At 45.7% G+C, this 24686-nt stretch overlaps 1 protein-coding gene across 1 annotated transcript in view; it reads left to right on the top strand.

The window, feature by feature from the left end:
* Window positions 1–24686, top strand: part of TMEM132D (transmembrane protein 132D) — an 832687-nt gene that overhangs the window by 798157 nt on the left and 9844 nt on the right. Inside the window, exon 6 of the mRNA XM_065903793.1 lies at window positions 23050–23255. Coding sequence (XP_065759865.1) covers window positions 23050–23255 — 206 coding nt within the window. The remainder of the gene's footprint in view (window positions 1–23049; window positions 23256–24686) is intronic.

Raw genomic sequence — 24686 nt, 5'->3', positions numbered from 1 at the left:
GGATATTCCCGACCCAGGGATTGAACTCAGGTCTCCTGCATTGCAGACAGACGCTTTACCATCTGAGCCACAAGGGTGGGCACCAAATCTGATGAAGCCATGATCTTGGACTTGCATCCCCAGAGCTGTCAGAAATAAATGTCTGCTGTTTATAAACCACCCTGTTTGGTCATTTAAAAATTTTTTTCTTGGAATATAGTTACTTTACAATGTTGTGTCAGCTTCTGCTGTATGGCAAAGTGAATCATCTCTCTGTATACATATATCCTCTCTTCTTTGGATTTCCTTCCCATTCAGGCCACCACAGAGCATTGCGTAGAGTTCCCTGAGCCACACAGTGGGTCCTCATTAGTTATCGGTTTTATACATAGTATCAATAGTGTATATGTGTCAGTCCTCATCTCCCAACTTATCCCACCCCCAAGACTCCTTCAAGACAGAGAACCCCTTCCTTGCTCTGCCATGGAGAAGCCCCAGGAATCCCGGGGGTGGCAGGGGTGACCTGGAGACCGAAGACAGTGATGATCCAGAATTCAGTTGAGATTTTCAAAGATCTATCAACCAGGATGGACTCTGTGTGGGCACTGGCCTTTCTCATTTCGGGATGTATCCTGGATCCCTTCACTTCAGTGGGCAGAGGACCAGCCTGCCCCTTGCTCTACCAGTGTTGTGTCCATAGCCCACAAGTGTATGTCCAGCTAGGACCTGTGTGATTCACACAGAAGGTCACAGGTCCACTTGAGCAGCGTGGCCCTCATGTTACCTGTGCCAACAGGGAGATACTGAGCAGAGTCAGGAAGCAGGTGGAGCATATCCTTGGTCCTCCTATTCCTCTGTCAGCATTTCCCTCCCTCTTCTCCTCTTACACAGGCACCTCTGATAAGACTAAAAGGAAGAGCATTGTTATTAAACCATTGAGGATGCATGCGTCCAAGCAGTTGTGTCTGACTCTTTGTGACCCCATGGACTGTAGCCCACCAGGTTTCTCTGTCCATGGAATTTCCCAGGCAAGAATACTGGAGCAGGTTGCCATTTCCTTCTCCAGGGGATCTTCCCCACCCAGGGATTGAAATGCATCTCTTATATCTACTGCATTGGCAGGCAGGTTCTTTACCACTGCACCACCTGAGAAAATTATGAGGGTGCTTATATACAAATAGTTACTTCTTGGCCTGGCAGTATACTAATTTGCACCATAATTATTCATGCAACCTTATTTATGTGTTTAATATTCATTTGTATATGTTATATTTACAACTAAACAGAAAATAATGTAAAAAAATTTTTTCTTAAGACTTAAGTGTGACTCTCTCTGTGGTTAATAGGGGCCATAAGCCTCATAGCCAAAGGAATGAATCATTAATGGTGAATTTTCTAAATGCAGCTGGAAGGGTGGAAGAGGTTCCTCTTTCCTCTCTCGGCTCTGGCTTTCAGATCCCAACATGTGGGCCACCCTCAAGGTCAGTGTACCTCTTCAGGAACAGGCAGAGCTAGATGTGCAAGAGATTCATCAGAGGGAAGGATAAAGTGGGGAAGGAGTGGAAGTTAGCAGAGTGAGCTTCAGAGTGCAGTGACGCTCTGATCCCTAGCAAATCTCAAAATTCTCAGGTCATTAAGCAGATGACCTGGGAAGCTGATGCTGGGTCAAAGTGGTCACCCTTGTTCCATCACTGTGTATGAACACTGGCTGGCAGATGTTGGGGGCCCTGCAGGCAGATGGTGTCAGCAAATAACACTCCTAATGGTGGACTCCCACCGAAGGGAAATCTGAATGGCACTCCTCACCACTGCTAAGCATCTATTCTGCCACCCTCATCACAGTAGACCCTAAGGCAAGCAGTGGTCGATAGTTTTATTGTTTGCTGTATGCATGCAGAAGTCTCAGAACTGCATGTATATTAACTCATTTACTCTTCAAACTGTGCATGAAGCGCGAACCCTTCACCATTTCTATTTCACGGTGGAATGTGAAATGACTTCCTCTTTCACAAGGCATAGAGAGGTTAAGTGGTTTGTCCGAGGTCACACAGCCAGTGAATGAAGGTGCTCGTATAATGTAAAATGCCTGGAATATCTGGATCCAGAACCTAGTGATACTAGACTGCCTTGGGATTTACCCAGAAGGAAAAACTCACACAGACCTTTCCATCTTGTAAAAGTTCTGAACAAATTCTTGTTTCTTCTAGCCCTGCAGTGTTTTCATTATCCTTATTTAAGAGGAATTAATTCTATTTATGCATTCTGATGATAGTTTTCCATCTCTGACAATAGTACAAAGTTTATTTAAGTGAAAAAATTGATTCTTGAATTTTAGTTATTAACAGGCAGGTTGAAGCATTTAGGGAAAACTGATTGTTTGCAACTTCTTTTGAAGTGAATCATAAAAGGAGATGGCCTACAGGCTGAAAAGTGGATAGATGTGTGATAAAGCCCATCCAGATTGTGTTGATGATAGAAGCTTGGTGGTGGGTGTATGAGTGTTGGCTCTATGATTTCATTCTTCTTTGTTTAAAATTTGTCATAACAAATGGTTGAAAACAGCAGGGCAACAGTTTAATCAAAATCCTAAACTGTAGGTGATGTGTGATTGGTAGTCATTCTGTGGGTGGTTGAGCTTTGCTGGAGTTTGGGAAATAGTACAGTTGTGAGTGTTGGCTATAGAGATCCTCCCCCAAATGGTAGAGGAGACAGAAAAGTCTGCATGAACCAGGCAGTTCAGGCTTTTCCTGGACCTGACTGGGGTCGGGGAGCTTCAGCTTTAGGGGGAGGAGAGGGCATTGATCTGACCGCTGTGGTTCCTGTCTTCCTGCGGACATCAGAGCTGCCATTCAAACAGGCCGTCCAAGGCTTTGAGATCTGAGCCATCTTCCCAAACCCAGTAATGCTGCCAAGAACCAGATCAGGATGTGGGACAAGCAGCCTGAGTCACGCTCACCTGCCAAAATCAGAGCCAAAATGAACTCGCAGAAAGTTTCCTAGAAGCCACACAGTCTAAGGCAAACGCAGGGTCGCAGGAAGGACCCCCGGAGAGCTTGTGGCATTTTTGTGTGGGAGACGATACGTGGGGCTTCCCTGGTGGCTCAGACGGTAAAGAATCCGCCTGCAATGCGGGAGATCCAGGTGTGATCCTGTGTTGGGAAGATCCCCTGGAAAAGAGCATGACAACCCATTCCAGTATTCTTGCTTGGAGAATCCCAATGACAGAGGAGCCTGGTGGCTACAGACCATGGGGTCGTAAAGACTCAGACACGACTGAGTGATTAAGCCCAACACAGATGGTACATGAAGGCCATGCATGGGAGGTAAATATCAATCCATTCTGCAGCAACACGGGTTCAGGCTAGACTTTCAGCTTCAGAAAAAGCTGCCTTACCTGGGGTAAAGACATACGGGATGCCAGAGGCTTCTGGATTTGTTGGTGATCAGCCTGAGCTTTCATAGTTTTAAGTATTAATAAATGTATGCTCTTCACCGTTTTCTGGACCTGCTCTAAGGGCCATGAGGGCACCATGTGACTCTCCGTCGCTGTGAACTGAACCCCAGCTCAGATGAGGCTCAGAGAGGGGAGGGCACTTGCCTGTGATGCCCGATCTGTGAGCGGGTGCAGAGCCCCCACTCTGCCTCTCTGTACTGCCGCCCTCTTTGGGATGTTAGTGGGATTTCTCCCCCTAAAAGTCTGAAAAGTCATCCGGAAAACTTGGAAAATCTTCCTGTTCGGTGACTGATAGAGAGTCCCTTGGTTCTAGGGTATAAACTGTCTGGTCTGTGTTGATTACTCCCTCACTCCTGGAATCGTGGCCCTCAACGTCTCTTATGCTCTGCATCCACACCTCTTTTAAACATCAAAGGACAATTTTTTTTTTCTTTTAAAAAAGAAACTTTTATTTTATATTGGAGTGTAGCCAGTTAACAATATAGTAATAGTTTCAGGTGGACAGCAGAGGGACTCAGCCACACATATACATGTATCCATTCTCCCCCAGACTCCCCTCCCATCCAGGCTGCCACATGGCAGTGAGCAGAGTTCCCTTAGGACCTTGTGGGTTATCCATTTAAAGTACAGCAGTGTGTGCATGTCCATCCCAAACTCCCTCCCTATCCCCTCCCACCATTCTTGCCCCTCCTGCCAACCATAAGTTTGTTCTCTAAAGTCTGTGAGTCTATTTCTGTTTTGTAAAGAAGTTAACTTGTATCATTTCTTTTTAGATTTCACATGTAAGGGTATCTTGTGATATTTCTCCTTCTCTGTCTGACTTATTTCACTCAGTATGACAATCTGTAGGTCCCTCCATGTTGCTGCAAATGGCATTATTTCATAAAGGTTGACTGATTTTAAAAAAAAATAATAAATCTGTGTGGTTTCAGGAACAAGAGTGGGCAGTTCTATTTGCTTGTAAATATTAACCAAAACACATCCTACACAGAAGCCCCAGAAACCCTGTGCTTTGCAGCTGCCAGAATGACCGCAGGGGATGCCCAGCACATTTAGCGTGGGAGGACTCATCACCGGGAAAGAAATTGACCAAGAAGAGTCCATGATGCATTTGGCAAAAGGACCAGTGATGGGATGACTTAATATTGTTTTCCAGTGTTATAAAGTCAAGAACTACCTTCTGGAATTGCAGTGTATGTTTGAATAGGTTGTGCACTGCAGAACACTGGTGGGAGGGTGTCATTCACATGGATGCCTTGGTTTGAAGAGCACCCCTCCTCTCCTTCCTGGAGAAAAACTCAGGCAGTGACCTGGGTCACACCTGGGCACCCTCTGCCAATAGAGTGGCCAGAAGCAGCCACTTCCTGACATCCAAAGAAGGGGACCGAGCTGGCCTCTTGAATGTAAAGAGAGCATTTCTTGGTTGCTCTGTGCCAATCACATTGCAAAGGAGGAGGTCAGGATGAGAGTGATGGAGAACGGATGGTCATTGATAGGAAAGCTTTGCGTTGTTCTGGTTTGCGTGGAAGAGAGAGGTGTTTTTTCTCTGCAGTTCCCAGAAGCTTCTTTTTCTTTCTTTTCCTCCCACCCAAACATAAGGCACATGGAGTGTTCCACCTGGCTCATCCCTCCACCACCCCAGAACTTGGTGAATGAAAAGCCACTGTTGTTAACTCCTGTGCCCGTGCACCCCAAAGAGATGGTCCTCTTCCCCTTACATCACTTATATCTTCCTTTTGGTCACTGGGACTCAGACAGAGAAGTAGCCACATCCATCGAGGTCATAGAGTGCCTGACATGGACCCAGCAGGGGGCAGTGACTGGGCATGGTCCAAGGCTAAAATATCCAGTCTGAAGCCCTGGATTGTGATAGAGATCCAGGGGTGTTTGGCACATTTGTGAGAGTAGTTTGTTGTTGTTCATAAGGATTACGGATTACCAGTAGTTAGTAGGCAAACATCAGAGGTACTAATGTCCTGTAATGTCCAGGACAGCCCCACACTACAGAAAATTATTCCATACCTTCTTGATTTTTACATGTCCCACCAAACTAGGGGGGTGTAGGAAACAGTTATTATCTGTACAGTAGCTTAATACACACAAGCAGGAATTTCTTAGTAATGCGAACTCAGGGTAAATCAAAAGAATACTTGGACTTCACTATTGGTACATGTGATAAAGAATCCACCTGCCAATAAGGGGACACGGGTTCAGTCCCTGGTCTGGGAAGATCCCACGTGCCAAGGGGCAACTGAGCTCGTGCACCACAATTACTAAAGGCCACATACTGACTACAGACCATGCTTTGCAACAAGAGAAGCCACTGCAATGAGAAGCACCGCAACTAGAGAGTAACCCCTGCTCGCTGCAACTAGCAAAAGCCCTGCATGCGGTACTAAAGACCCAGTACAGCCAAAAATAAATGAACGAATTTTTTAAAAAGAATATTTTGTGTTTGTTTGTAACTTTACCAAGAGTGTGCCCACCAGGGGAAAATCTCCCCAACAACCACTCCACCTTCTGAACCAGCACCCTCATAGCTATAGCATTTATGATGGCTCTGTTGAGGGGGGGAGAAGAGGGAGAATCTGCCTTCACTATATTTCCTAGTGAATTATACTTAAGAAGGTACTTGCTGAAATATGTATCATTCTATTATAAATTCATTTTTATTTTACTTGATATCCAGCTAGGGTATTATATTTATCTTAATAAAAAGATCTTGCGGATGGGTTACATTATCTGTGAATTCCACTTCGGAATTTTGAAGGCGTTATAAAATATTCATTGAACAATGGCGGTATTATGTCTGATAAGGTTGAAAACCACGGTATTAGGAAGTGTGTGCTTTATCTTAGAAGCAGTTAAGACTTTCTTCCAAAGTGATTCTCTTTTGTTTATTCATTCCACAATTCTGTCTTGTGTACCTATTATATGCCAGGTCCAATTCTGGGTACAGTGGATACAGTGGATGAACAGGCAATTAGTCAGAATAGGTTAGAAGATGCTGAGATAACAAACAGCACCACTGTTGACTTTTCCTCTCGCTCACAGAGACAGCAACTGGCAGCTCCCCAGGGAAGTATCCTTCATGGAGTAACAGCAGAGCCTCCCAGACCACTTCCACTGGGGACACTTGCATCTTGGGATTCCCAGGCAGGGAAAAGGACTCAAAGAATGTACACTGGTTCCTAAATGCTTCTGATCAGAAGTGAAACACATTCCTGCCTTATTGGCCAAAGTAAATCTTACAGCCATACTTAATTTAAGGAGGTGGGGAGTGTCAGGAATGACAAGAGACATGAGAACTAGAAACAGGGTCTCTACCTATATTACCAAACTCAGGTCTGGCTGCTTGCTGCTCAAAAATCAATACTCAAGAGAAACAAATGTTGGTAGAAACGAAAGATGCTTTTAATCAGAAAGCCAGAAATCTGGGGAGATAGTGGACTCAGTGTCCCCAAAAACCATCTTCGAAGATTTTACTCAACTGTGAAAGCTTTTAGTTAATATCCAGACAGTAGGTCAGAGATGTAGCCATCCCTGACTGTGTGCAGACTTGTCTACTCCTTATAACTCTTTTTAGATGCTATTTTTTTTAATTGGGATGTCGTTGCTTTAAGGTTTGTGTTAGCTTCAGATGTGCAGCAACGTGCATCAGTTATGAAGTGAAGTGAAAGTCGCTAAGTTGTGTCCAACTCTTTGTGACCCCATGGAATTCTCCAGGCCAGAATAGTGGAGTAGGTAGCTTTTCCCTTCTCCAGGGGATCTTCCCAACCCAGGGAGCGAACCCAGGTCTCCCCACATTGCAGGCAGATTCTTTACCAACTGAGCCACAAGGGAAGCCCAAGTTATACATGTACATATATTCACTCTCGTTTAGATTCTTTTACCATATAGGTCATTACAGAGTTCTAAGTAGATGTCCCTGTGCTATACAGTAGGTCCTTATCAATTATCAATTTTATATATAAAATAGCTTCCCACTTCTATCTATTTTATATATAGTGGTCTTTCCACTTCCCTGCTAGTGGTAAAGAACCTGCCTTCCAATGTAGGAGACATAAGAGATGCGAGTTTGATCCCTTGGTCAGGAAGATCCCCTGGAGGAGGGCATGGCATCCCATTCCAGTATTCTTGCCAGGAAAATTCCATGGACAGAGGAGCCTGGCGGACCACAATCTGTACAGTGGTGTGTATCTGTTAAACCCATACTCCTAATTTATGCCTGCCTCTCTTTCCCCTTTGGTAACCATAAGCGTGTTCTCTATGTCTATCTGTCTATTTCTGTTTTGCAAATAAGTTCATTTGTAAAGCCAGAGCTCGGAGGAGGGCGTGCTGGCTGGCTGCTGCTCTTGTCTTTGAAGAGGTACAATGAGGCTGGTTCTGGGATGTCAGAGGAGCTGTGGGCTGATGGGCTGCTGGCCCACAGGAGGCACAGCTGTTGGGGCCTGAGGCATTGCCACGGTGATGCTGACAGGTCCAGTAGGAGTCGGGACAGGCTCCTGGGAAGAAAATAGGAAGGACAGCCTGGAAGTTGCCTTCTCATCATCTCATTGGCTAAACCTATGAAAGGGCACAGCTGACTTTACAGAGACCCGGAACAGGACATGGCAGGGCCAGCCTGCGCTCAGCGACAATAACCACCTCCTAAAACATTTCATTTCTCAGTGCGCTGATCCTCACCATCTCCCGTATCTTGTTTTCACAAAACAGAACTCAGCACCTGCTGGTCTCTCCTGTGCTTCGTGTTCTCTCTTGAGCTGTGAGACACAGGCTCTGTCCTCCCAAGACCTGGCCCTGGTTCCGCAAGAGTTCCAGGGGCCATAAATAGAAAACGGACCCTTGGACCAAACACGAAACACCCATCAACTCCCTGTTCACTTGCGCTGCTCCTTCGATGTTGAGGACGTTGTGTGATCCAAAAGAAAGGAAAGGAGTGGTGGTTTCCAGAAATGGGCTGCGGTGTTTGTTCTCAAGGGCTATTAAAAGGTATTTAGGAACTTCCCTGGGGGTCCAGTGGTTAAGAATCTGCCTTGCACTGCAGAGGATGTGCGTTCAATCCTTAGGGGACTAGAATCCCACATGATGCAGAGCAACTAAGCCTGCACTGCAACTTCTGAGCCCGTGTGCTCCAGAGCCCAAGTGCCGCAGCTAAGATCCATCAACGTCAAATACATGAATAATCTTTGTATAAAGGTGTTTAAGAAAAGGTTTAGCAAGGGAGGGAAACAAAACTCAACAGCTGGTAGCAAAAGAAGCATTCGTCCATTTAGAGATTTGAGATTTCCAATTTCCCCTCTTTATCTATATTTTCATCTGTGTGTGTGTGTGTGATTAATGATGAATGTGTTTCTATACATACCCCAGAAAGAGATGGGTCAGTCTTTCTATGTGCGTGGCTCTAGACAGTTCACTGGTTTGATTCACAAATACATCATCAGTTTGCTTTCCTGTGTTCCTTGGTGATGAGGATGGAGTCAAGAGCTCCACCAGTTGGACAAGAGCTTCTTCTGCCACCTTCCTAGTCTCACGTCCAAGGCCTCCACTGCTCTGAAGCTGTCTTGTTCCCCTGCCCATTCCATTCTATGGGAAATGAAGGCAGCTTCACTGATCCACAGATTTCATCATTTGCACAGGGTGAGGTTGCATAAGGTTTATGAATGACATGCCCAGAAGACCAGCTCTTTCTCTGTGTTTTTATAAGCATTGTTTGTATTTACTGATTCTCATTAATAACCAGAAAGTTGCTAAAGGATCTGGGTTGCCATCAGCATTTCTCCTCCAATTTCTCACTATCAGTACAAATGCTGTTCTCTCTGGAATAGCTCTTTCCGGATAAATGGATGGAAGGACTGCACTGATAGGGCTAAGGGGGAAAACAGCATGAGATGATGAAATGAGCAAGGACACCAGGGCCAGGGAAACCTTTGGGTCAGATCTCGCATCTACAATTTAATGACTGACTGACACTGGGAAATGTATGTGATTCTTCATGGCCCTGAAGGCTTCCTTTTTCGGACAGTTCTCTCATCTGGAAAACTGAGTTTGGAGTCTGGTAGCATCGCGGATTGTCTCCCTCTTGTGATGCCCCCTCTTTTAGGGATTGCCAATCCAATGCTGGTGGGAAGACAGTAGGGGATGTGGGACCCCATGAACTGGAGAGTGCTGGGGACGGAGGTGCATGGGAGTTGGCTTGTAAATCTAGCACGACTCATCCTTGCTCATCTCAAGTCTGCATCCAGTGACTTTAGGTTGATAGCATAGCCTCAGGAGCTTTTATACCATGGAAATCACATTCTAAAAATAAGGCTTGTCTTTATTGCACAGAGCTGGTTGTTACACTTGCCAGCACACCATTGCCTGGGGACAAACACTGTTTAGAAGATCATTACCTAGAGGGGGTGTGACTCAGTGTTGAAAGGTTGTTGCTGAATCACGCAAAGACGCCGGGGTTCTTGGCCTCCGGAGGAGAAGAATTCAACCAGGGGCCAGAGACGAGGCTGGATCGCTCAGAGCTTTTGTGCAATAAAGTTTTATTAAAGTATAAAGGAGATAGAGAAAGCTTCTGACATAGATATCAGAAGGGGGTAGAAAGAGTACCCTCTTGCTAGCCTTAGCACTGGAATTATATACTCTCAAATTAGTTATTACAGTGAATCAAAAGCATGTCTAGAGGTTGTAAAGACCTCACCAGACCTGCTCCCATGATTTACATTTTGAGATAACAGAATTAGACGGAAGGTTTTTCCCAGAGACTATCCTCAAGCGGGATATATTATTGTCATATAATCCTAAGGAATGTAGAGGGGGGGAAAAAAGTTTGTCCTTTCTTCCTCCTTGAGAATTCCAAACCCCTCTCTCCATGGGGACCCCTAGACTTCTTATCAACCTGCCTAGGAATTGACTCTCTCAGTGTTGACAGCTTATTAGTCTTCTAGGGACAGAGTTCTGACTCAGTCATCTTCTAGCTTACATAAATACTTTCAAGGAAAATAAACAATCCATGCCTCAGTTTCCTCATCTGTAAACTGGGGATAATAATCATTCTTATCCAGAAATAGATCTACCGTGTGGCTAATGCAGCTTAAGCTTGATGGCCCCTCCCTTACCCAGGCTCTCCTCCAAGACCCAGCACAGATTAAATGATACAAATTAACTTATTTCCAAAAAATGAAGTAGACCCACAGACATAAAAAACAAGTTTATGGTTACCAAAGATGAAAGTAGGGACAGGGATAAATTAGGAATAAACTAGAAGTTTGGGATTAATGGCTCAGCGGTAAAGAATACACCTGCAATGCAGGAGTCACAGAAGACATGGGTTTGATCCCTGGGTTGGGAAGATCCCCTGGATCAGGGCATGGCAACCTACTCCAGTATTCCTTCCTGGAGAATTCCAAGGACAGGGGGGTCTGGCGGGCTATACAGTTCATGGGGTCTCAAAGAGCTGGACATGACTGAAGTGACTTGGCATGTATGCACGTAGGAACTTGGGATTAACAGATACACACTACTACATATAAGACAGATAAACAAGTCTGTAAGTATGGGAAACTATATTCAATATCTTGTATTAACCTATAATGGAAAAGAATCTGAAAAGGAATATATATGTGTATATATATGTACACACATGCACACATATATATAATATATAAAACAGAATCACTTTGCTGTAATCCTGAATCATTGTAAATAAACTATACTTCAATAAAAATTTTTAAAAAAGAAAAAAAAGAAATTTTGTATTCTTTTTGTTTTAATTTTTATGGAAATATAGTTGGTTTACGATCTTATATTAGTTTCAGGCATACAACAAAGCAATCCAGTTTTGTTTATATGTGTGTGTATTTGTATATCTGTGTATATTGTTTTCAGATTCTTTTCCGTAGTAGGTTATTATAAGATATTGAGTATAGTTCACTGTGCGATACAGTAAGTCCTTGTTGGTTATCTGTTTTATATATAGTAGTATGTATATCGAAAGTTCAGTGGTGTTAGTCACTCAGTCGTGTCCGACTCTTTGCGATCCTGTGGACTGAAGCACGCCAGGCTCCTCTGTCCATAGGATCCTCCAGGCCAGAATAGTGGAGTTGGTAGCCATTCCCTTCTCCAGGGGATCTTCCCAACCCAAGGATCAAACCCGGGTCTCCTGCGTTGCAGGCGGATTCTTCACCATATGAGCCATCAGGGACGCCCAGTGTGTACATGTTAACCTCAAGCTCCTAATTTATCTGTTCCCTCCCTTTTCGCTTTGGTAACCATAAGTATCTAGAAATTTTCAATTCTTAATTTGCAACTCTTCAGCAGTGATGCCTCCCTTTCTGCTCCTCTGTTTACGTAGAAGATTATCATAAGATGTAAGTGAATTATGTAAGGTGGTTAATGCAGAGCCTGGAATGTCAGGGGACGTTCAACTTTAAGGGATCCAATATGTTTTTTTTTCTCCTTTTGTGTGCCGTTTCTCAAGGACTCTCTATTCCTTATCAGTTCCTGGAAAACAGAAACAAGCAGAGCTGCAGGCAGTTCTCAGGACTGAGATCGTGAGAAAGGGCGCCTGCTTGGATTCCTTTCCGTGACTCCCTTCAGTGACCTTTTACTTAGCTATGCCCTCTCACTCAGGATATGGAATGCTTTCTGGCCCTTTGAAGATTGGTATTTACTTGGATTTGTTTTTGCTTAATTTTTTTTTACTGCCTAAAGCTGCCATGTATGAAGATATACAAACATGCGTTTCTGCAAATAAAGCACCCTTGTCTCACTCGAGACTTGGGTCCCCTGCGTCCTTCTTCTCGTCGACTCCAGTCCCCAGGTCCCGGTCTACAGAGACTGTGATGCTGGAACGTATCAATGTTAGATCTTCTGGCTTCAGAAGTCTCAGTGAAGACTTGTGACTGGTGAGGCCAGGCTGCGGAACCGAGCTCTGACTGGGCAGACTGGGCAGTGGGCAGAGCTGACAAGAACCCACTGCTCCGGGCAGCATTCATATAAGGGGAAACCTGGAATTTCTGACACACGGGATGTGGTGAAGCAACGTGCTGAACACACTGGGGATGGAAAGCCAGAGCAAAGATTCTGTGCTCCTGAGACATTATCCATGAGAGCCAGGAGAGCATGCTCTCTTAGGCATGTGATACAACCAGGACAGGAGCCACGCTGATGGCTGTCCTGGTGTGTCTGAGAACAACGGATTGGAAGGCACATCTTGGTTCAAGGCCAGCTTCTCGGTTTCCACGCATACTTTCTTTTTCTGGTTATCTGCACAACAGCCCACAGTTTTGTGGGTGGATTGGGCACAGCTGAGCGGTTTTCGTGCCCTCATGTGGTTGCTATCAGTGGCCCAGTGGCTCCTGCCTGGAGCCACCTGAAGGGTGAACCAGGCCAACATCCAAGATGGAGCACCCATGCAGATAGCAACTGGTGCTGGTGGTTAGCTGGGAGCCCAGTGTGAGCTGTAGATGGGAGAGTCCACAGGTGGCCTTCCACCTGGCCTAGGCTTCCTAGGATATTGGCACATGAGTTCTGAGGGGGAGCATCTGAAGGGCAGGTGTTTCGGGAACCATAGGTGGAGGGCTTCTCATGACCTGGTATTTGAAGTCACAGGTTACCACTTGTGTCCCTTTCTGTAAGTCCAGAGAGTCACTAAGACCAGCCCAAACCCAAGGAGAGGAATTGGGTTCCACCTCTTCTGTGGGGTACAGTCAGGCCCCATTGGGAAGAGCTTGTGAGCTGAGAGAAATTGTGGCCACCTTTGGAAATACAATCTGCCACATTCCCTCACATCTCTGAGTCTCAAAGTTCTCTACCCAGAAAAAAAAAATCAGTGTCATCACATCAGCCTCCCAGGACTGCTGGGAAAAGCAGAAGGACCTAGCAGAATTCCCTAGGGCAAGCTTCTCAGTTTGCTCTGGTCAAGCATGCCCTGGGGCACAGGGAGTGTGCACGAGGACTTTATCACATGGTTTAAAAAGCAAAATGTAGAAACAAGTAAATGTTTCTCAAGTGAAAGAGTCCCCCCCTCTATACTCAGTTGTACAATCTGTGACATAGGGTCTTGTGACGCTCAAAGGAGTCATTCAGAAGTGCTCGAAATGACCATTCTTCTCTGAGGGTGATTTTTCAGCCCAGGGGGCATTTGACAATAACTGGAGACAATATTATTGTCACAACTGGAGGGGAGGTTACTCCTGGCACGTGGAGACCAGGGATGCTGCTCAACATGCTAGCATGCCCAAAACAGCCCTTTGTGATAAAGAAGTATCCATCCCCAGATGTTGACAGTGCTGAGACTGGCATAGGGGAAGAGCTGCTTGGGTTGGTTAATATGAAAATTGTTTTCTATCAGAGCACTTATTGGCAGCTCTGAGAAAACAGTGGTGACCCAGACAACATGGGGTAATTTCAAGAACAAAGAAAAGAGAACGTTCACTGAATGTGTTATTCCTTCTGACCCAGGAAAGATGGAAAGTGAGAATGTAGCATTGTGTAAAAATGTTCTGTTTTGAGTTAAAAATAACAGAGCTTCTTGGGAACTTAAATTTTGGGTTTTATTAATGGAAGAAAAATAGGGTCTAATATAAATGATTCCAAAAAATGTGAAAATATCTCTGTTCAAGAAGAGGTTCATTGTGGTGACATGAAATGGACCTCGGATGCTCCTTCCAAATAGGGTTCTTGGAATCAAATAGGACCCTAACAGGACCTTCCTGGGGGCAGACTCCACCACATCCCTGGCCTCTTTGTAGAAAAGCTTTAGTCTCCTAGTCTTTCCCCAATCTCCAAAGAGCAAATTTAATCAGAGAAGTGAGAAAAATGTAGAAACTAAGAAAAGAAGTCAAGCAAGACAGAATAATAATGGTTTATCCATAAAGCAAAGTCAATGACCTTTTGTTCCTTCTCAAGGGCTACAGATAATATCTTGAGCCATTTCCTTGAGCCATATCCTTACTAAACTCCCCACCAGGTGGAAAAAGTTGACTGTATGCTAACCACCAGCACATAGACCCCAGACCTGTTAGAGCCATAAAATTGATGAATGAAATTCCTGAAACACCACCCTGTTACCTAACCACCCAACCGATGTTCACCCTTGTAACCTTCACCCCTCATGTTGTTTTAAAAACCTTTTCCTACAAGCTATCAAGATGATCAAACCAGTTCATCCTAAAGGAAATCAACCCTGAATATTCACTGGAAGGACTGATGCTGAAGCTGAAGCTCCAATACTTTGGCCACATGATCTGAAGAACCAACTCATTGGAAAAGATCCTGATGCCGGGAAAGATTGAAGGCGGGAGGAGAAGGGGATGACAGAGGATGAGATGGTTGGATGGCATCACCAACTCGAAGGACATGAATCTGAGCAAACTCCAGGAGATAGTGCAAGACACGAAAGCCTGGCATGCTGCAGTCCATGGGGTTGCAAAGAGTCGGACTCTACTTACTGAATAAACAATAACAACACCAGGCACCTCCATCCGCCTGAGTGTCAGCCTCAGGACCCGCATATACCCCCTGCCTTGGCTTCTCCTCCAGTGTGTTCATGTAGAACTTCTCTCTTGGCAGAAAAGGGTCTGTTATGCATTTATAGACACTGCTGAGGTAGACAAAGTTGTCTCCCAGTAAATTAACCAGTGTTACAAGCTTGGGAAATTCTCTTCCCCATTAATTAGCCCAGTGTTACATGTCCCTCAGAGAGGGAAATGACAACCCACTCTGGTATTCTTGCCTGGAGAATCCCATAGACAGAGGAGCCTGGTGGGCTACAGTCCAGAGGGTCACAAAGAGTTGGACATGACTGAGTGACTGTCACTTCACTACATGTCCCTCAAGCCCATGGGACACTGCACCTCAGTTTCTTCTCTGAAACATGGGATAATAGCATTTACCTAATAGATTTATCATGAGGATTAAATGGAATGATGCTTAACCCAGTGCCTGGCATACAGAAAGCATTTAATAAATATCAGTCACTGCTTTTCTTGTTACTGCTATTATTAGTGGTACCATTTTTGTCCAAGATAAACACTAATCTCAGGAAGGTAATGCCTAACTTGAGAATTGGATACAAATACTCCTCAGACGGTGTCTTTTTGCCAAATTTAAAGGGAAGGGGGATGGAATTTTAATATTCTTAGCTCTTGCTCTTAAAAAAAAAAAAAAAGAAAAACATCAGAACATACGTTTCACCACAAATGTTGGTGATATTTAAATAAGATTTAAATTTGTACAGCATTTAAACAGCAAAGAAGCAAATGGCATTAAATTCGCGAAAGTGCCAGATTGTACACACCCAGAGTCAGAAATATTAACCATTTTCCCGTCAAGGAACAGTGCAGCTGGCTGGAAATGTATTATGAGAGGGATTGAAGAGTTTTAATGGATCCTTCCTTCAAGCCTTCAGCATTGTAAAGTGGTAGTTAATGAATTATTGAACATGTACAGTCATATTTAAACAAGAGGGAATGAATAGGTCTTGTCAGCTCACCTGGACTGTCCTATTTCTCTGGTTCAGCTCCTCAGGGAGGAGGAATTGATGCTAGAATTCAGTGGCCAAGGAGATGGAGGGAAAGATGGATGTTGAGCTAGAAGGACCAGTTCTGCCCCATCAGCCTCTGTGAGAACACAGTTCAGCTCATCTGTCCTGAGCAGCCACCAAGGAAATGGTCAGGGACCAGGTCTGCCCTTGGGAAACCAGACTGGTGTCTTCCCAACTGACAGTCACCAAGTTTTAGATCAGATTCCCTGTAGCTGAGGTGCTGTGTGTATGAGACCCACCGATGAAAGCCCCCCTCCCTGAGAAATAAGGGGGTGAGGGGGAAGAACAGGGCAAGAGAAGAGATGGGCCAGGATGGTATATTAGATTCCTGTGGCCACTGTCACAAATGACCACAGGCTTGGAGTCCTAAAACCACACCTTGGGACTTGCCTGGTGGTCCAGTGGTTAAGACTCCGCCTTCCAGTGCAGGGGGCATGGGTTTGATCATTGGAGGGACTGGTGCTGAAGCTTGGCCACCTGATGTGAAGAACTGACTCATTGGAAAAGACCCTGATGCTGGGAAAGATTGAGGGCAGGAGGAGAAGGGGATGATGGAGGATGAGATGGTTGGATGTGGTTTACAAAGTTAAAAACTGAGTGAATGAACATGAGTTTGAACAAGCTCTGGGAGTTGGTGATGGACAGCGAAGCCTGGCATGCTGCAGTCCATAGGGTTGCAAAGAATCAGACATGACTGAGTGACTGAACTGAACTGAACTGAAGGGAACTAAGGTCTCAAATGCCTCACGGTGCAGCCAATAAATAAGTAAACAAATAAATAAATAAAACTCTTTGGGGAAAAAAAAGGACTCTAAGAAAACACAGCCTTCTCTCACAGTCTTGGAGGCCAGAAGACTGAAGTCATGCTCCCGCTGGGAGCCCCAGGGGAGAAGCTGCTCCAACTGCTTGTGGCAGCGCAGACAGCTTTCATTGGCTTGTGGCCACATCACTGCTCCTCTCCACATGGGCTGATACTCTGTCCATGCCCAACCTCCTCTGCCTCTCCCAGATAAGGACTCTGGGATTGCATTCAGGGCCCATAATCCAGGATGCTCTCATCCCCAAATCCTGGACTTAATTACATCCTTTTTCCATAAAAGGTGACATTTACAGTTTCTAAGGATCAGGAGCTGACATCTTTGGGAACCATTATTCAACTTTCCACGGATAGGGTTCAGGAGACCCTGCTCCCCGACAGCAGCTCTGGAGTTTGAAATGTACCAGAGCCGTTGTCCTGAGGTGTGTTCATACAGGCAATGGTTGGTCACAGGCTGCCCAGGGGATGAGCAGGAGTGGGAAGACCCACCCCCACCAGGCATCCCCCACCAGCCAGAGTAATTCTCCAAAGTTCTCTCTCCCCCAGTTCCTTCCTCCCCCTTCCTTTCCCCCCTCCCTCCCCTACTGTGTCATCAAAGAAGAACCAGGTGTGGTTAGCAAACACTTTAGTGATGCCTCCACGCCCAGGGCAAGGACAGGGGCCGGATATGGAAACCCAGAAGGGCCGTTTGCTTTTTTACCGATTCTTTATTCATAAACTTGATGCAAGTTTACGAAATTTACTGTATGTTACCACAAAAACCTCCCATGAAAAGTTAAGTCCAAGAAGAACCAAACACCAAAGCATGCCAAATGTGCACCTGTCAATGCTAGTCATCAGAATATTAAAGAATTCAATACTGGATTCAGGATCTAGCCTCAGGTTGAAGGAACTTGAACACTTTAAAGAATTCTGCCTTGTCACTTGCTATCTGAGCCACTGGCAATCGTAAATTTAGACAAATGTAACCAACTGAACAAGAATGCCAGAAAATCTACTGTCCTCAACCAAAATAGAAAAAAAACCAAGAAGTTAAACATGATAATGCAGAAGTGCCAAGCCTCTCAGATGTGGTTTACAAAGTTAAAAACTGAGTTTTTTTTCCTAGTTACTATCTTTTTTATTTTTTGATTGGAGGAAAATTGCTTTACAACGTTGTGTGGGTTTCTGCTGTACAACGATGCAGATCAGCCGTAAGTATACACATATCACCTCCCTCTTGAGCCTCCCGCCGCCCCCCACCCCTCTATGTCATCACAGAGCAGCAGGCTGGGCTCCCTGTGTTATATAGAAGCTTCTCACCAGCTGTCTGCTTTACACATGAGAGTGCATATATGTCGATGCTACTTTCTCTGTTCATCCCACTCTTACTTCCTGTCCTGTGTCCACAAGTCCATTCTCTGTATCTCTATTTCCATTCCCTCCCTGCACAGGTTCATCTGTATCATTTTTCTAAATTCCATATACATGTATTAATATACTATATCTGTTGTTCTCTTTCTGACTTACTTCATTCTGTATAACAGGCTCTAGGCACATCCACCTCACTATAACTGACTCAAATTCATTCTTTTTTATGGCTGAGTGGTATTCCACTGTATATATGCACCACATCTTCTTTATCCATTCATCTGTTGATGGACATCTAGGTTGCCTCCATGTCCTTGCTGTTGTAAACAGTGCTGCAATGCACACCCAGGTGTGTGTCAATCGCTCAATCATGTCCAACTCTTTGTGACCCCATAGACCCCATAGCCTGCCAGGCTCCTCTGTCCGTGGAGTTTCCCAGGCAAGAATACTGGAGTGGATTGCCCTTCCCTTCTCCAGGGGATCTTCCCAACCTAGGGATTGAACCCGGGTCTCCTGCATTGCAGAAAGGTTTTTTTTAACTATCTGAGCCACCAGGGAAGCTGGCACATTGGGGTACATGTCATCTAAAAACTCAGTGGTAAAGTATAAGAAACACTTTTGAACTTTGTAACTTGGTTGTGCGGGGGGAGGAAGAAAAGTGCTTCTGGATTTCTTTTTAAAAGTACTTAATAACTAGAGTTTACTCTTAAATCAGACTTACAAACCTCTTATCAAATGCGGGTGCTGTCCTTATTAGTTGATGTAAACGCATACACACACACACACACACACACACACACACACACACACACACACACACACCCCGTCTCTATCTCAGGGCTCAGTCCAGCTTACCTAACACTGTTCCAAATCCTGAGCATCAGTTGCCTCCACTCATGTCTACTAAGAGTGACCTTCTACGTGTCAGACCCTGCTCTCCCTCTGCGTACCTTCCTTGTCCTTTGTATCAAAGTCTAACTCCCACTTTTCCTCATTGCTTTGGGGGGAAACACTGAGTTTAAAAAAAAAAAGAACAAAACACATAGACTTCATTTTTTGCACTCACAGCTTTGGCTAACCAAGCATCTCTCATCCACAGGAGGATATAGGGTTTTTTGCCCACAGTGAGCTTCACATACCTTTTCTTAGAACCCCTGATTTGACAAAAGGGCCCATAAAATTAAAGTCATGAAACAGCTTCTTTTTCTTTTTTGTGTGGTTTTTTTAATGCCTGTTTGCATTTTTATTTATTTTTGGCTGCGCTAGGTCCTTGCTGCTGCACGGGCTTTTCTCTAGTTGTGGCACAAAAGCTCAGCAGTTGCAGTGCCCGGACTTTGGAGCACAGGCTCAGTAGTGGTGGGACACGGGCTTAATTGCTCCGTGCATGTGGGATCTTCCTGGATCAGGGATCGAACCTGCATCTCCTGCATTGGCCGGCAGATCCTCACTGGCCCACCAGGGAAGTCCCAGCTTCTTTTTCTGAAAGCAAGTCTTCTCAGCATTTTCTCGCTCCCTCTGTCTCTCAGTCTCTCTCTCTGTTTCTCGGCTTACCTCTGGCAGTTCAGCCTCATTCAGAATTGAAAGGCTTAAAAATGAAAAGCTAGGATGCCCAGATGGCCCATAGTTAAGAATCCACCTTCCATTGCAAGGCATACAGGTTTGATCCCTGATCTGTGAAGATTCCACCTGCTTCAGGGCAACTAAGCCTGAGCATCCGTAATAAAGATCCAGTGCAGCCAAACTAAAATTTAAAAAGAAAATATTTCCACTTACAAAAGCATCAAAAAGAATAAAATATTTAAAGAAAGAAAATGCCTAAGATTCAAGACTCAGCAGCCCTGAAGATGAAATGTCAGCGATCAGGACAAATTACAATTAAACTACCTGGGCTGGTTCCATTCCACTTTCCAATCAGATTTCAGTACTCCCACCATTGGCGGACACTCAGGAGGACCAGCAGCTCGACTCAGAAATGGACCCGGGCCCACGTTTCCCTCCAAGTCACTGACTATCCCCTGGATAACGAGCCCCCCGTGAGCTCCCTGGCCCCCTTGTTGCCTCCCCGGGAAGATCAAGGAGCCATCATCAGCAATCCTTTCTAAGATGTTTCTAAGATGTTTGAACAACCTAGTCATTTCTGCGTTGCTTTCTTCACGCCCCTCTAAGTGCTGGAGGGAGGTTTGCATCCTTTAAAAAAAAAAAAAAAACAGATCACAACAGAGCATCCAGGCAAAAGTGATGCCTATACAGAAGAAGGAGGCAGCTAGGAGGTGACTTGGGTTGAATCTGGTCTTTTCCACTTTCCAGCCATGCGTCCTTTGTGTGTGTGTGTGTGTGTGTGTGCTCAGTCATGTCTGACTCTTTGTGATCCCATGGACCGTGGCCCCCCAGGCTCCTCTGTCCACGGGATTTCCCAGGCAAGAACACTGGAGTGGATTGACATTTCCTACTTCAGGGGATCTTCTCAACCCAGGGATCGAACCTGCGTCTCTTGCATCTCCTGCATTAGCAGACGAATTCTTAACAACTAGTGCCACGTGGGAAGTGTCCTTAGGAAATGGTACTTCATTCTTGGACCTGTGAAATGACAGTAATGGCCCCGCCTCCTGGGTTCTTGTGACAGACTAGTGACTGGGACCATACATGGGAGGTGGTCACCTGCTGGGCTGGACACGTATTAGGTGCTCAGTAAATCAAGGGCTTCACTCCGGTTCATATCCTGCTCCAAGCTCAGCCAGCCAAGCCCCGAGCAGGGAAGACACCCTCATGGCCTCTGGTTCTGTCCTCCTCTCCCTCTCAGTGTCCATCTCTTGTGGCTTCTGAGACAAATGGCCACAAATCTGGTGACTTAAAACCATACATGTGAGACTTCCCTGGTGGTCCAGGGGTTAAGACTTCACCTTTCACTGTAGGGTGTGCAAGTTCGATCCCTGGTCAGGGAGCTGGGATGCCATATGCCTGGTGGCCAGAGGGGTAAAAGCGGAAGTAATATTGCAACAAATTCAGTAAAGATTTTTTAAATGGTCCACATCAAAAAATCTTGGGGAAAAAACCCACATATAGGAACTTCCCTGATTAAGATTAAGAACTTCAGTGGTTAAGATTCCACACTTCCCCTGCAGGGGGCGTGGGTTCAATCCCTCATTGGGGTACTGAGCTCCTGCAAGTAAAAAAACCAAAAAAATTTCCTGAAAACCACACACGTGTATTCTCCCACACGTTCTGAGAGAAGAAACCCTTCATCAGCTTCACAAGGCGTCAGCAGGGCTGCACTCCCTCCCACCCCAACCCCGAGACTCTAGAGGAGAGAACACTTCCCTGACTCCCCAAGCTCCTAGAAATGCTTTCTTTGGGCTCCTTGGCCCTTTCTTCCATCCACAAAGCTGGCTGCATAGCATCTACACAGCCTTCCTCTGCCCGAGGTTCCCAGATCTCCCTCTGCTTCTTTCCTGTAAGGACACTCAGATTACATTTAGGGACCACCTGGATAATCTCAGACTACCTGCTTATCTCAAGACCCTTAACTTCATCACACCCGCGAAGTCATTTATGTCAAATAAACTAATGTACCAGTCCCGGAAGTTAGGATTTGGTATCTTTGAGAGCCATCATTCATCCTACTACATGACTCGAAAGCTTTGCCCCAAGTCTTGTTTAGGACGAGCATGGACTCCCCTGCAGAGCTGGGACCCACAGATGAGGGGACAAGGTGCTGTGAACTTGGCTCTTCTCTCAAATGGTGGCAGAGAGAAGCCGTCCCATGCCCGAGCACAAGATGAGAATGTGGGTTCCACAACCAGACCCCAGGGCTGATCCATGGCTGCTCCGACCCAGCAGGGGACTGTGGTCAAACTCCTCTATGCTCAGTTTCCTCATCTGGAGTATGGGACTTACACCCATCTCAGGGTCATTCGGAGGATGAAATGAGCTAACATGTGCCTGGATGTGTTAACACGCAGTTTGTTCCTCCTTCAGACAAACCAGGAAGTCATCACTGGGCAAAGAGATGTGATGGGATGGGATGGGATGGGATGGGATGGGATGGGATGGGATGGGATGGGTGGTATGTAACACACAAGTCACTCTGCAGGTACAGCTCCATCACCTAAGGACAGTCTCTCAGATGAGGTGTAGCATAAATTATCAGCAGAACATCTGCAGCCAGTGGGGATGAGTGACCTCAACTAATCAAAGAGCCCGAAGGAGAGGTGGGTGGGGCCCATGGTATCTGTCATTGTAGCCTCTGCTGTATCAGAAAGGAAAAACCAGTATCCAGGGAATTCCATGGCAGCCCAGTAGTTGGAACTCTGCACTTTCTCTCCCAAGGGCATGGGTTCGATCCCTGGTCCGGAACTAAGATCCCACAAGCTATGTGGTGTGGCCAAAAAAAGAAAAAAAAAAAAAGCAGTGTCCACTTACTTCTCATGATCATGCCCCCAGAAGAGCTATGACACTTCAGTTTTCTCCTCTGCTTTCTCTTGCTGTTCCCATGTTGTTGTTCAGTCACTAAGTCATGTCTGACTCTCTGTGACCCCGTGGACTGCAGCATGCCAGGCTTCCCTAGCCTTCACTGTCTCCTGGAACTTGCTCAAACTCATGTCCATTAAATCAGTGATGCCATCCAACCATCTCATCCTCTGTTGCCCACTTCTCTTGCCCTCAACCTTTCCCAGCATCAGGGTCCTTTCCAGTCAGTCGGCTCTTCACATCAGGTGGCCAAAGTATTGGAGCTTCAGCTTCAGCATCAGTCCTTCCAATGAATATTCAGAGTTGATTTCCCTGAGGATTGACTGGTTTGATCTCCTTGCCATCCAAGGGACTCTCGGGAGTCTTCTCCACCACCACTTTGGGGTGTTATAATAATTCACTCATGGGTCCCCCCCCCCCCCACTCTCTCTCTTCTTCCAGGTTTCTGACAGATGTGACTATGTCTTTGTCAATGGGAAGGAAATGAAGGGCAAGGTGGGCGTGGTGGTGAACTTCACCTTCCAGCACCTGAGCACTCCTCTGGAGATGACGGTATGGGTGCCCCGGTTGCCCCTGCAGATCGAGATCTCGGACACTGAGCTCAACCAGATCAAGGGCTGGAGAGTCCCCATCGTCTCCAACAAGAGGTGGGTGTGCTGGTCAGGCTCCAAGGCAGAAACCCAGGTCAAGTATGCTTAGGCTAAAGGTGGAAATTTACAGGATAGCTAACTTCAGCCATGTCTCATTCCACGGGTTCAGGGGTAGCCTAAGAGTGTGTGTCTCTAGCCCCTTCTCAGCTCCAGTTTGCTTATATCAGCTTCATTACCTATCAAGTTTTGCTCCTGAGGTTCCAGACTTCTAGTCTTCCTTCTTTGTGACTCTGCAAAAAGTGCATCCTCTCTTCCCCAATAATTCCTACTAGAGACTTGGAGTTAAGTGTTATTCTTACTTGGGTTGTGTGTCCATGCCTGATCTAATCACATGTAGACGAGGAGGAGGAGAAGAGGGGGAGATAGAATACACTGATTGGCCAGCTAGGCTGCAGCCACGTTCCTCTGGCTGGAGCCAGAGGAGCTAAAGAAAGGAGGTCAATACCAGGAGATGGGAGAATTGATCTGGGAGGACCCAAGCCATAGAGGTTCACAAGAGACCTGTCTGAACAGATGCTGCCTGATCTGGGCAGTCTCATTGTGCCCCCAGCCCAGAAACTCTGAGATTGCTTTCCCTTGGGGAGATGAAGTCCAAAGCTTGTCTTCTGTGTGCCTGGTGTATCACTCTGATGGTGTTTGATGGAATGACAAGTCTGCACTGTCCACATGAGGCAAATAAGTGGGCATCAGATAAAAAGAGAATTTTGTTCAGAGAACTTTGTCATCTCAGAGAGACCCATGCTTAAAGAATCATTTACAAGTGACTTGTAGAAACGCAAAAGTGAGTATGTGCAGAATTAGACAAGGAAATATTCCTGGAGTCTGGGTACTCAACAGAGAGGAGAGAATTGGTACTTATGTGAGGGATAGCTTTTGCATTCTTGCCCTTGGAAGTCCACCCCTTTGAGTTCTTGTGGCCCCTGGGAGAGGGTCTGGCTTCAGGAATGGAGGTTTGGGTTCCATGTGCAATTGGAAGATGGTCTAATGTTGACTTGGGAGAATGGAATTCAGCATGGTTACTGATGCTCCTGAGGGCAGGCAGTGGCAGGGAGAGACTCACCACAGAAGTGGGGACTTCCCTAGTGATCCCGTGATTAAGATGCCACGTTTCCAACTCAGGGGGTGCAGGTTCAATCACCGGTTGGGGAACTAAGATCCCACATGCCGTTTGGCTGAAAAAAAAAGAAAGAGAAAGTACTGGCCGAGTCTCATTATGGACAGTCCAGATGCTGTCACAACTTTCAGCTCAGATATAGCTACAGAACTATTTCAAGGAATCAACAGCTGACCTGATGGAAATTGTGATGGTGCTGGGAAGGGCTGAGGCTGCCTAAGGCATCAGATGTTGAGGGAACAACTAACATCTGCTTCCTGGCCCCCATCCTTGCTCTTTCAACATTTATCATCACCAAATACCTCGAGTGAAAC

Source organism: Muntiacus reevesi, chromosome 13, assembly GCF_963930625.1.
Source record: "Muntiacus reevesi chromosome 13, mMunRee1.1, whole genome shotgun sequence".
Classification (NCBI taxonomy): domain Eukaryota; kingdom Metazoa; phylum Chordata; class Mammalia; order Artiodactyla; family Cervidae; genus Muntiacus; species Muntiacus reevesi.
The sequence above is the reverse complement of the archived record's forward strand: the minus strand, read 5'-3'. Positions and strand labels throughout refer to the sequence as shown.